Below are 11,628 nucleotides of genomic sequence, written 5' to 3'. Positions count from 1 at the left end.
GCATGATTTTTAATATGATTAAAATTCAGGCGGTTGTGTGTTTGTGTCCGCGTGACCAGTCGTACCTGTTACCACCATCTGGACTTTAATCTGATGGTGATACATTTAAAATGTGTCCTTTTTTTGTTTGGAATTTGTGAAGTTCATTATTTAAAATGTAGCAGTGCCATTTGAGGCAAGATTTATTTGAGAAAAAAATGTTTTATGTTTAAAAAGAACCATCTAGATCCCTCCAGGATAGTATAATGTAAGAAGCGTAGCATCCACAATTTAATTTATAACCCCTACACACCAATAAATGGGGGTAAAAACTAGGGGTGGGGAAATCTAATTGAAAATTGAATTTTTGCTTCACAATTTTAAAATAGATCTTTGTTAAAAATTTGATTTTTTATTAAAAAAAAAAAATCCATTATAAATTTTTTTCATTTTGATTGTTTTTATTGATCTTTTGACTTGTCTTCTTGGGCATTAGAGCAGCAGAATGGTGATCTGGCTACTGTTGTTTTTTCCTCATTGAAATCAAGAAAATGACGAACAAAATGTTTTATACTGTCTTTTTGTTTTTAATCTACAAAAATCAGCAATATTGAATTGTGAGAATCGCAATTTAAATGGAACTGGCACACAAAAAATCTGAATCTAACTGAATCAGGACAAAAGCATATTGTCACAGCCCTATTAAAAACAAAAGTGTTTAAAGTATCTGATTAGTGTCACTGAGCTACAGATGTACAACCCTACCAAATGTAGCACTAAGATGAATGTACTGTAGAGATAAAAAAAAAAAAAAAAGCAATTAAATACATTTGACTTCAGTCCAATAAGGAGAAGCAGTTTAGAGTCCAATAAAACTCACTGATTTGGTATCATGTGCCTGTACATTAGGTGCAACTCATAAAAATACTACCTTTAATATCTGTAAAAGTATCTAGCTTAAAAGTAATGAATATCAAGCACTACACTGAATATAGAGAAATTAAAACGTAAAGTTTCAAGCAGATTGCAGTTTCCATTCATAACTGCTTTGTCCTGTTCATTGTTGTGGGGAAGTTAAAGTTTATCCCATCTGGCATCAGGTCAGAGGCGGGTCAGACCCTGGACCGGTAGCCAGTCCATCACAAGACCAACATAGAGACAAATATAAAGACACCTTTTCACCTAACAATGTTTTTAGCACACAAGAGGAAGCTGAAAAAAAACATCAACTTAACCCCTGGCTGGGACTTGAAACAGGAACTTTCTTGTGCAACTGCTCTGCTGTAAAACACCAGTTTTTAGTTCATATGTCTTTATTGACATGTGCTTTTTATTTATAAATTTTAGTCATTCAGATCAACGATATAAATCATTTAAACTCGAGTGTTTTACAGATGGGTTGAAATGCACAACAGTATTGGATATAACGCCTTTATTAATGCTCATTTGAATAAGCATACAGATCATATCCACAGCTTAATTTCATTTCACCTGGAAGAAGCTGGGTACACAAAGCAATCGACCCCTTTGTAAAAACTTTGGTCTAGCTAACACTAATGAATATACACAACACTGAACTATACACAATGACATGCTTAGCAACTGGCCATTTAAAAGGCGCAATGCAGCAATAAACCCTCAATGATGCCCTCACAACACAAAATGAATGACTAATAATGCACATTAGCCAAGACTACTTCCCTGGGAATAAGGGTAAGGAGCTGTGTATCAGCGCTCTATTAATCGCAGCTTGCAGATGACTACAATGACACATTCTAGAGTAATAATAAAATTAAAGATAAAAACAATAAAATCATAATGTGATTGTGTTGAAATGCAAGTATTTAACAGTCTACGCTTGTGCATTACATGGTCCTTTTTAAGAAGAGTCGCCCCATGTGGAGATCGAAAGGTAGCAGAATCACTTTTAGTGGCTCTGATAATTACATTTTCAGAACATTCATTTGATCCTTTTCAATCCCAACAAAAGCAAATAAAAATGTCAGAGTATTCTTGAGAGCCACACACATCACTGTTCTAAATAACAAACTCAAACATTTAAATGACTTGTTTAAATGTAAAAGAGCTAGATTTTTTTTTTAAAAAAAGAGCTGCATCTGACTAGGAGACAATTGTACAAAACATGCGGTGCCTCTTTTCAATACTAGTGTCTAATTCAAAACAACATTGCTGAACTCTCAAAAGGATAGATTTCAGCAGAAGAAAAGGAATGCAGCAATCCTCTAGACAGAGGTGAGGGCAAGAGGATGTACATTCTGCCTGGATTCAGGTATGCTTGTAATGAAAACATGTGACAGTGCTCTTACAGGACAGCAGTGAGTGGTGAGATCTTCAGCAGACGCTCCTCTCCAGATGCTATGCACAGTGACGTGAGCGTAAAAAGAGTGAACTGGTTTGTGTGTGTGTGAAAGCATGCATGATTCAACTGTCCCTCCATGCTGCGTTCCTACCCCGGGGTTTCTCTCATTTCAGATCTCCTTCGTCACCCTGGATGGTCTTTTTGATGCGCAGCAGGAGGGTTGTGTGCCACTGATCCAGACGTGAGATTGAATCAAACTCCTTCACCTGCAAGAGGCGAAACAAAGTCAACTTTATTGCCACCCAACAACAGATAAAGCCGACAAACACTAAGGCTAACTACAACCTGCATATGATAAATAAAAGACATTTTTTATTGTGATGCAAACAGGCAACATACACCTTTAAAAGTAGAGTATGTAAGATTTTCAATATTTTCAAAATAAATTAACTAAACAAATAACTACAATCATAATTAGATAGTTTTTTAAACATGTAGGTTCCAGTCAGTCCATATTTGATGCGTTATTAAATTACAAGTTTAATTAATGACAAAGACCCTTCTTGAATGTTTTCTGACCAGTAAAAAAAAAAAAAAGTACTTTTTTTCCACCAGTAGGGGGAGTATAAGCCCATTTATTGCAGAGTGGCTTTGAGCTACAGCTCACAAGCGATTCCTGCCCTTATTGGAGCTGGCAAGGAGGAGGGTTAGGGGTGAGTTTTGCTCATTACTGCCAACCTGTGGTCGTTTGTGGAGGTAGCCGTTTTGTGGTTTTGTTCACGACCTGGTGTTTGCCACCTGGTGGTGGAAAGCATCACTTTGAAATCTTACATACTCTGCCTTTAAATCTCCATGTTACGATAATGGCCTATCTGGCCACCTGAGATTCAGACTTAAACTTTCTTTTAAAACAAGTGATTCAACAATCAAACTCCTCCAAAAACCCGGTTTTAAAACCTGAGAGCTTTCATTGTGAATGCACAACTTACTGCCTCTGTGAATGCCTCACTGTTCTGTTCCTCATGAGCTTCAAGAAGTTTCTGTTAAAAAAAGAAAGAAAAACATGCAAGTTATTCTCTGAACTACACAGATCAAGGGAAGAGAAATGTCAGATTTCTCTGTTTTCAGCTCTGAGCTACCTTCAACAACTTGCATTCTCTGGAGTCTGAAAAAGCTGGGAACATCTCTTCATACTTTTCGACAGCGATCTGTGGAGACAGTTTGTTAAAACTTTTACCACATCTCCATGATCCCAAATCCTTAGTGGGTGACACAGAGAGGCGGAAAATCACCTTAGCGTTGAGCTCGTCAACAATGAAGTGACAGAGGGAGGCTTTGAAGAAATACTCTTTGGCGCTGTACTTCAGCAGTGGGTTGTCCATTGTGTTAGTTCCAACCTAAAAAACATTTTAACGTGTCAGAAATAATAATATGTAAATTGTGAAAAGTGAACTCACAGATACAAGAAAAACGCCAGATTCACACCTGTTCGTAGATCTCAATTGCCTTCTGGTACTGTTCCAGCTGAGCGCAGTAAGCTCCAACTTTCAGCAAACACTTGTTGGCAGAACTGAAAGAAAAATGTTCAGAAAACATTAATGAATGTAAAAATCATACAAAATACAAACAATAAAAACAACATGTAGAAACAGCATTTGTAATTTAATACAACATAATCATCATTAGTATTAGCTAATCCAAGTGTTTTTCATGGTTAGGAGTTTTTGTGTAGTCTTTAGCTGTGGTTTCCTATTTTATTTCGTAGTTTTTCTTGTGTTTTCCTATATTTCTGTTTGTTAGTTCACCTGATTTTATTTAGTTTGTCCATTCCATTCTTGTTGTGATTTCTGTGTATTTGTACCACTTGGTCTCAGTTTCCCCTTGTCAGTTCATTCTGTCACAAGGTGATGGTATCAGGCTCACAAAACAGGCAGGATGCAGAGACCAAGGTGTTTAATTACAACTCAACTTCACTTGACTAGACTAGATTTAATATAGGAAAAAAAAAACTAGCAGAATAATAAACTGGCATGGGCAAACTGATACCAAATGGTATAAATACACAGAAAACACAACAAGACACAGGTGGAATTAAAACGAAAGAAACCAGGTGAACTAAAGAACTGGAAATGAAGCTGGACAGAAAACACAAAGAAAACTAGAATAAACGGTAAAAGGTTTTCAAGAGACAAAAACAAGTCCAGATTAAAGCTCTTAAGATTATCATGAACTGGATGATGGAGAATCTACACCAACATTTAGATAAAACAAATATGCAAAACAAGAATGTTAAAAACGTCTTTAAAAACTGACTTAGGAATTTCATTCACAGGGTCACGCTTCTGTAAATGTTTACTTTGAACAAAAACAATGTTCTCTAGCAGCAACAATTTCTCGGAGCAAACTACAAATTACCATCCTCTACAGTGTGAAACATCATATATATGTTATAACATAAAATACAAAGCCACACATTGTAGTTTTAAGTTTTAAAGTTGAAATTGGCTGTTTTTTTTAATAATTTGTTTTATTGTTGCCATGTCTGTAGAAGAATAATGTGGAATTCATCAAGTACAGGATGGGAATGTTTGGAGGAACAAAGGCCCTTTGAGGGAAAGTGTAACGTCAGAGCTGCTCTACGAATACAGATGTACTTTAATATACTTCATGTAAATCCTGTTTCATTCATGAAAAGTTGAGATTCAGGTAGAAGCAATAACTGGATAGTTAGCTGATGGATTGTGCATGTATCTTTGAGCAGGTGATGAGCAGCGATGCTAAACTGTTTAGCCTTCTGCTACTTGTCATTAAAGTACTGTAGTTACATCTCTAACAACGTAGCACATGTGTTTAGTTTTGCTCATTAGGTGGGTGCTGCTTTGTGCAGAAAGAGATGTGCAGAAAGAAAGCTGTAATTGTTTTAAACATCTTGGTGTCGATCTACCGCAGCTTTAATGTGTTTTCTCAGTTAAAAAAAGAAACAGAAAAACAAACTTTTGGTTTGGTTTTTCACTAATAAACAGAGCTGTGTCTGAAGATAACAAAAAGGAAATATACCTGTTTGACTCTTCTCCCTTGTAGTAGTCTGCAGCTTGTTCATAATGAGCAATAGCCTTTCCAGAGGAAAAAAAAAAGGAATAAAATAATTTCAATTACTGCATTAAGAAAGGTTATATGACTATGCAGTCTCTGATAGTAATACCTTTTCAATATCAACCAGATCAGACTCATAGATCTCTGCGATACTGATGTGGTGTTTGGCAGCGATAGTAAATCTTCCCTGGAGGAAGAGGAGGGAATAAATCGTTACTGACTGGATCCATTCACAGACGCCTCATAAGTCAATGAAAGTGTTGCGTTCCATGCTCAGTGTAGCGAGGCAAGGTCAGGTCTATGAAGTTGCTGCATAAAAAAATGAATCCCCTCTCATGGACAGAAGCAATTCAATGAGGGTAATTAGCACTGACAAAATCTACTGTGCTCTATGAAGATGTGGGAAGATTTTAAGTCACTTGGATCATGTGATATGAAGTACAAGTCACAAACAATCTGCTAAATATAAACAAATGACCGGATTTACAGCTGTATGTCAGAACACCAATGAACACATTCTATGTGCATCTTACCATGTCTGTGTATATATCGATGGCAGCATTTAAACACTTGATTGCCTCTTTTAGCAGCACAAAGAGGAGAGGAGGGAACAGTTAGACATCATGCTTACAGCTTTCTTTGTATAATATTATTTACGCAGGGTGGGAGCCAGTAAGAGTAGCAAAAAACATTTTATTTCATTTATTTATTTTACAAATGAGGATTTTTTTACTGAACTGCTCATTAAACATTAAATGTTTGAAACATTTCTGATTAAACACAACTTTTAAACTTTATTTTCACACAAATCGTCCTAATTAGAGAGAGCAAGATCAATCAAGAAGGTAACTTCATCATTCTTGTTTAATTAAGGACTTCAATCAAATATAAAACATCTGCATAACAGAGATAAATGGGTGTAAAAGTGAATTAAGAGGCCAAGAAGTTTTAAATCAATTAAATGGCATTTCAGTGCGAGTGAACGCCTTAATTTATTTAAATTACATAGACTGGGGATGGGCAACTTCTGTCCTCCAGATTTTTGTTTGGAAAAAGTGAAACATTCAAGCATCACATTAAAAAGAAACATGGTGATAGCATTTTGGTAAGTGCCAATTTTGATCCGTCAGGGTTAATATGGATAAAAAGTGGGTCAAAACCACCAAAAACACATAGTTAAAGAAGAATAAAGTTAATATTTTGGACTGGAAAATTCTCACTTTAATCCATGAGAAACATTATGAGAGCTTGTTGACTTTTTCCAGTCACAAATATGCCACAACGTTTGCCAAATTGGGTCATTTTCCTTAACAAATAGATGAAAAAATGTATATAATACAATATAAATTCTTATCAAATTGGATTGTTTACAAATACTTTGAGAACAGGTGTGAATATCTGATATGTTACATTATGTACCTTCACATACAACTGTATGTGGTACAATCAAATATATAAAAGATAAAATATGACTAAACTAAGCAAAGCAGATGCCAACCATTCTAAAAAGGGATCACATCTCTGCCAGCTAACCTCCTCATGACGATGTCTGTGTTCACAAGTATAACTGAAGCAAAAGAGAGAACAGTGCAACTATAAACTTCTGACATCAGAATACATATTAATTACTCTAACTAAAAACATTAAAGCAACGGCAGCTTATTACAAAAAAAGTGAAAGTTTTCTCACTTTTATCTAAAAACACAACATTACTAATATTATTTGCTGTATTGGTGTTATCGCATTTGATACATGTTGGGCGTGGACTTATTCTTGCTGAGTGACGGTAATAATATTAGTCAAATCTAAGGACGTTGTGTGTTTTAGTCATATAAAGCCTTTTAGGGAGAGGCATTAGTACTGTCGTAACATTTCACTTATTTGGACATTATGACCAGAAATGATAACCATGTTAGTTGTAAAATAAAAGGTAAAAAAAATTAAAATGAAAGGTAATTTCAGTTTAGTTGCAACCTTTCTTAGGGGCTACAGTCTTACCATTAGGGTCTGACTTCTTGTAGGCATTTCCTGCATCGATGAAGCTGGTGGCACAGTCATGTTTGTTCTGCAGCTGCATATGGAGACGTGCAGCCTTGCAAAATGCATTTCCAGCACCTAAAAAAGGAATAGACAGAAACCTGCTGAATACTCTGGATTTTCTAACAAGATTATGGATTCATTTTTCATTATTTAAAAAAGAAAGTTTATCACACCACTCCAGTTCTTGGCCATCTTGAACATGTTGGCAGCTCTGCAGTACATTTCACACGCCTCCTCCACCTTGTGATGTCCTCTACAATACAGAACAGTAAAAAAATGAAAACAATTAACACAATTGGGATAAAAACAACAAATTAAATATTCCTATAAGTTGATCAGATAGCCATACATATTAAGCAAATGCTTCATAATTTATCATGCAACAGGCTGTTGCAATTTGCAAGGAGACGCAATCCAGCATTTGCCAGATTGGGAGATGTAAACCTCTCTCTTTAAGTACTGCACACCTCCATCTCTCATTGACAAGCAGTGGACCCCTGAGAATCCCCTGTAGCTGTACAAATACTGGCCATTCAGTCAAGGCAGAGGTTTACATCGCTACTTGGACAACCACAGAACAAGCAATAATAAGCCTGCCAGCATTATGATGATGACAACTGCATTATAGTAACATCTGTAGGTAACCTGAGGCAAACTTTAGGTAAAAGACTGAGTCACACAACTATTACTGCTGGCTTCAGTGTGTTTTGGATGGATGTAAATTTCTTTTTTTTTTTTTTTTGCACGTGATAAAAATACAAACATATGACTACTTTGAAGATTTAAATAACAGTTTAAATCATTGTCTCATTTAAGGCCAGCCACTGACATGCAGCAAAGCCTGCCAATTTGGTGCTTTAGAGAAAAACATGTCTTTGTTTCAGTCAAATTGTTTGTCTTTACTGTATTTTCTGCAGTCATGGCTCTGATTTAGTAACAATTTATTCTTTCTAAATATCTTTTTGTCTAAATGTTTGAGGATTAAAGGAGCTGTTGCTGAAGCAATTAATTAGTCACTGGTTTGGGGGATTATGGCAGGATTAGATCATAGGTGTGTAAGATTTTTTTTTCACTCTAAACAGGATACTTTCAACATAAACCATTGTTTATGTTTTGTCTTTTTAAACATATTTCATGCAGTTAACAGCACAGACAACACAGTGTGCAGCTTGACTTGTGCTGAATTTGCAAGTTGACATAATGCGCAAACTGGAAAGAATAATTAAGAAGGCTCCTTGTAAAGCCAAGTAAAATATTTTAACCTTTCAACGCTGTATAAACAGTGTACTGTCGTAGCCTCAAGGCCAACATAAGGTCCAGCAGAAAGTCATCTGCTGCTTTGCACACTGTGATGGAAAAACAGGTAACAGATAAGTTTAAAGAATTTGCACACGTGTCAGTTTTCTCTGTTTTATTGTTTGAATAAAGTCCAACAATGTTAAGTTTTTCTTTTATAAAGGCAGGGCTAACCTTGCTAAGTGAGTGTTGTGTGAAGAAATAGGCTGTGTGCCAACTTTGCTGCTGACACTTGACGCTTGCTAGCTGTTCTTTGGTGCAGTGCCGTCTTACCCTCCAAACATCCCTCCCAAAAGAGAGCCTGAGGACTTGATTTTTTTGTCAGCGTCGGCCATTAGCTGAATCGCTTCCTTTTCTTTCCCAGAATTGTCCATTTTTTGTTGTTTGTTTATGACAAACTTATTGTAAGAGAGAAAATACCCGCAGAGGATTCAGTTGTTGTGTACAGTAAGGATTACAGTCGATTTAGCGTAGGCGTGAACCAGTTTGTGGCTTAGGGACACAGTGGCATCATGGGAGTTTGAGTGCGTTACTTCGGAACTAAAGCTAACGGAGCTGGCAACATAAACTACAATTCCCAGCAAAAAATTAAGCTTTTTGTAATTGCTTGTGTTACGTAAAAGCAGGTAGATATTTGTAAAAATAGTTTTGATATTTTGGATTTTCTTTCAGTGTCAACTATTCAACTTAGTGTTATATCATAATTTAAAAAAAAAAAAAAAAATCTTTTTCATAGAAAAATTCTAGTGTGTGATTCTAGTGATTCCAAAGACGCGGCAAAATGAAGTGCAGTTTGTTTTTAAATGCAGCAGATGGCGCTAAAATATAATTTTAGTCGAGAAAATATTAAACGTTTATTTATTAATGTATTCAGACATATTAAACCAAAGTGCAAAAAGTTACCTATCAAAAATAATTTTGACTGCCATAGCCAATTTACCACACACCGCTTTTAACTTGAGGTGTTAATGAAGAAAAAAAGTTCTATTTTAATTCATACAGTATAATAGCAGTATAGATTTTTTTTAAAAATCACGTGCTTAAAGTAGGGTATGTTATTATTATTATTATTGTTGTTGTTGTTGTTTAGATTACAGATGGCTTAGTCCATTTACAATAAGTAGAAAATGACAAATATCTGATTCTACAAGCTGTATTGTACCCTGTATATAATAATACACCACTTGTTCTGACATTGTTTATGTGTGGTATCAGTTTTAACCGTATGTAAAAACCAATGTGCTGAAAATCCTTTTCTTTAAATCCAAATCTTAACCTTGCCAAAGGTAAAGCTTACTGTTGATACTGTAAATGAAAAGACTGATCAATAACAACAAACCTGTTTCAAAGTTCAGTGATACTGCCCAGACATCGGCTGATAAGCAACCTGATTTCATCATAACTGTTATTGACTGAGCCTGTGTTGCAGTCATTGCTTAGATACTAAACTGCAATGCCAGATGATGTATAATGTCAAAGCTGCACACTACACACCATTAGAGTGGTCTCCTCCATGAAGTACAGTGTTCTAAACAGACTTGGGGACTTGGAAACCAGAATTCTTACAACCATGAATCATTTGTTATAAAGCACTAAAAATACATCAATTTATTTTGCTTCAAAAGTCATATACACAGGGTTCGAGTGAGCTCTAAACATGTTGGCAAATAAAAATAAATGTCCTGAAGCCAGAGAGACCACCATTGTGATATTGTCATTACATTATGTCTGTGACGATGTTGTCATGTTCTTACACAACCTTTAATGTCACTTTAATCAATATTCTATATGTATTGTGGTGCTCCCAGTATTGTTAAGTCTGTATAAGCAAAAGTTATTTATAACACTACACTTCTTAACAGACTAGGTCATTTAATTTCAATGTAATTCTTTTGAATTTTACATTAGCTTCTGATGCTGTCGACTGTCCAAATGCAAATAACATGTTTACAGACCATTGGAAACTGTAATTAGGAGTTAAAAACATGAGCTTGTATGTATAACAATACTAATGACATTATTTTAGATTCAGCCATTACAAAATGAAAATAAATAATCTTTGTGTGTATAGAAGTGAATAAAAAATTGTAGGTTAAGTTTAGCCACTATCTATTTTTTGAATTGGTTCTCAAATTGTTTATTTTTCAATTTTGATCCATCTTGGGGTTCTTGAAAATTAATTGCAAATCATTGTGATTCAAGGACATGCAGAGATTGATCTGCTCTGCTTTAGAATTATCATGAATTATTCATCCAAACAGAAGCAGCTGCAAGAAAAATTTATTTAAAAAAGAAAAAAAGAACTAAAGACAAAATAGTCAAATATAAGTTTTTATTTTATTTACATTACATGTGGAAGTTATTACACATTCTTTCTTCCTTAATGTTCCACCACACAAATGCACAAAGCTTGCATGCAACAATCATGAGTTCAGAAACTGTGCAATGAGATGGATACTGTACAAAACAATATATTACAGATTAACTTATGTCCCTTTGGACATGTGAAGTTAAACAGCATTTACATCAATGAAGTTACAGGTAGTCCATTCTAACAGATGAGAAGTCAGATGTTGATTTTCACAGAAAAGGCTCAAAAAAAGACCTATAATTTTTACCCGTTAAGGCTGTGGTTTCTAGGTGCACCATTGCAAAATAAAGAACAAAAACATTCTCTGCTTTTCCATCAAATCAAGTAGATGCAAAGCTGAAGGATACAGTACATACAGTTTACACTGTGCCATGTATAATAATAGCCATTAATAACTAAGTCAATAAACAAAAGTTTAAAGGCATTAAAAAGGTGGAAAATTGCTTTTACCTAAAGCTTTTCATTTTAGAGTATACTAATCATTCACTGGTTTTATAAGAGCACTAAGTTGGTCCACCTGAAGCTGATT

The 11,628-nt window shown here is 35.1% G+C and overlaps 1 protein-coding gene across 2 annotated transcripts; it reads right to left on the bottom strand.

Moving 5' to 3' along the window:
- Positions 1-2,463: 2,463 nt before the first annotated feature.
- napbb (N-ethylmaleimide-sensitive factor attachment protein, beta b) lies at positions 2,464-9,102 on the bottom strand (the record flags this gene model as incomplete). Of its 2 annotated transcripts, XM_079255894.1 has the most annotated exons (11): positions 2,464-2,565; positions 3,289-3,339; positions 3,439-3,507; positions 3,592-3,696; positions 3,785-3,869; positions 5,357-5,412; positions 5,502-5,579; positions 5,926-5,972; positions 7,391-7,507; positions 7,606-7,685; positions 9,002-9,102. In XM_079255894.1, 11 exons carry the CDS (start codon positions 9,100-9,102, stop codon positions 2,464-2,466), a joined length of 891 nt encoding a protein of 296 aa, XP_079112020.1. The 2 variants fall into 2 exon arrangements, with proteins under 2 accessions (XP_079112020.1, XP_079112021.1); XM_079255895.1 differs by lacking the exons at positions 5,926-5,972; positions 7,606-7,685; positions 9,002-9,102 and having other exon boundaries at positions 7,391-7,498.
- Positions 9,103-11,628: the final 2,526 nt, after the last annotated feature.

This window comes from Telmatherina bonti (genome assembly GCF_933228915.1).
Source record: "Telmatherina bonti genome assembly, chromosome: 16".
Taxonomy (NCBI): domain Eukaryota; kingdom Metazoa; phylum Chordata; class Actinopteri; order Atheriniformes; family Telmatherinidae; genus Telmatherina; species Telmatherina bonti.
Note: the sequence above shows the minus strand (reverse complement) of the source record. Positions and strands in the feature narration are given on the sequence as shown.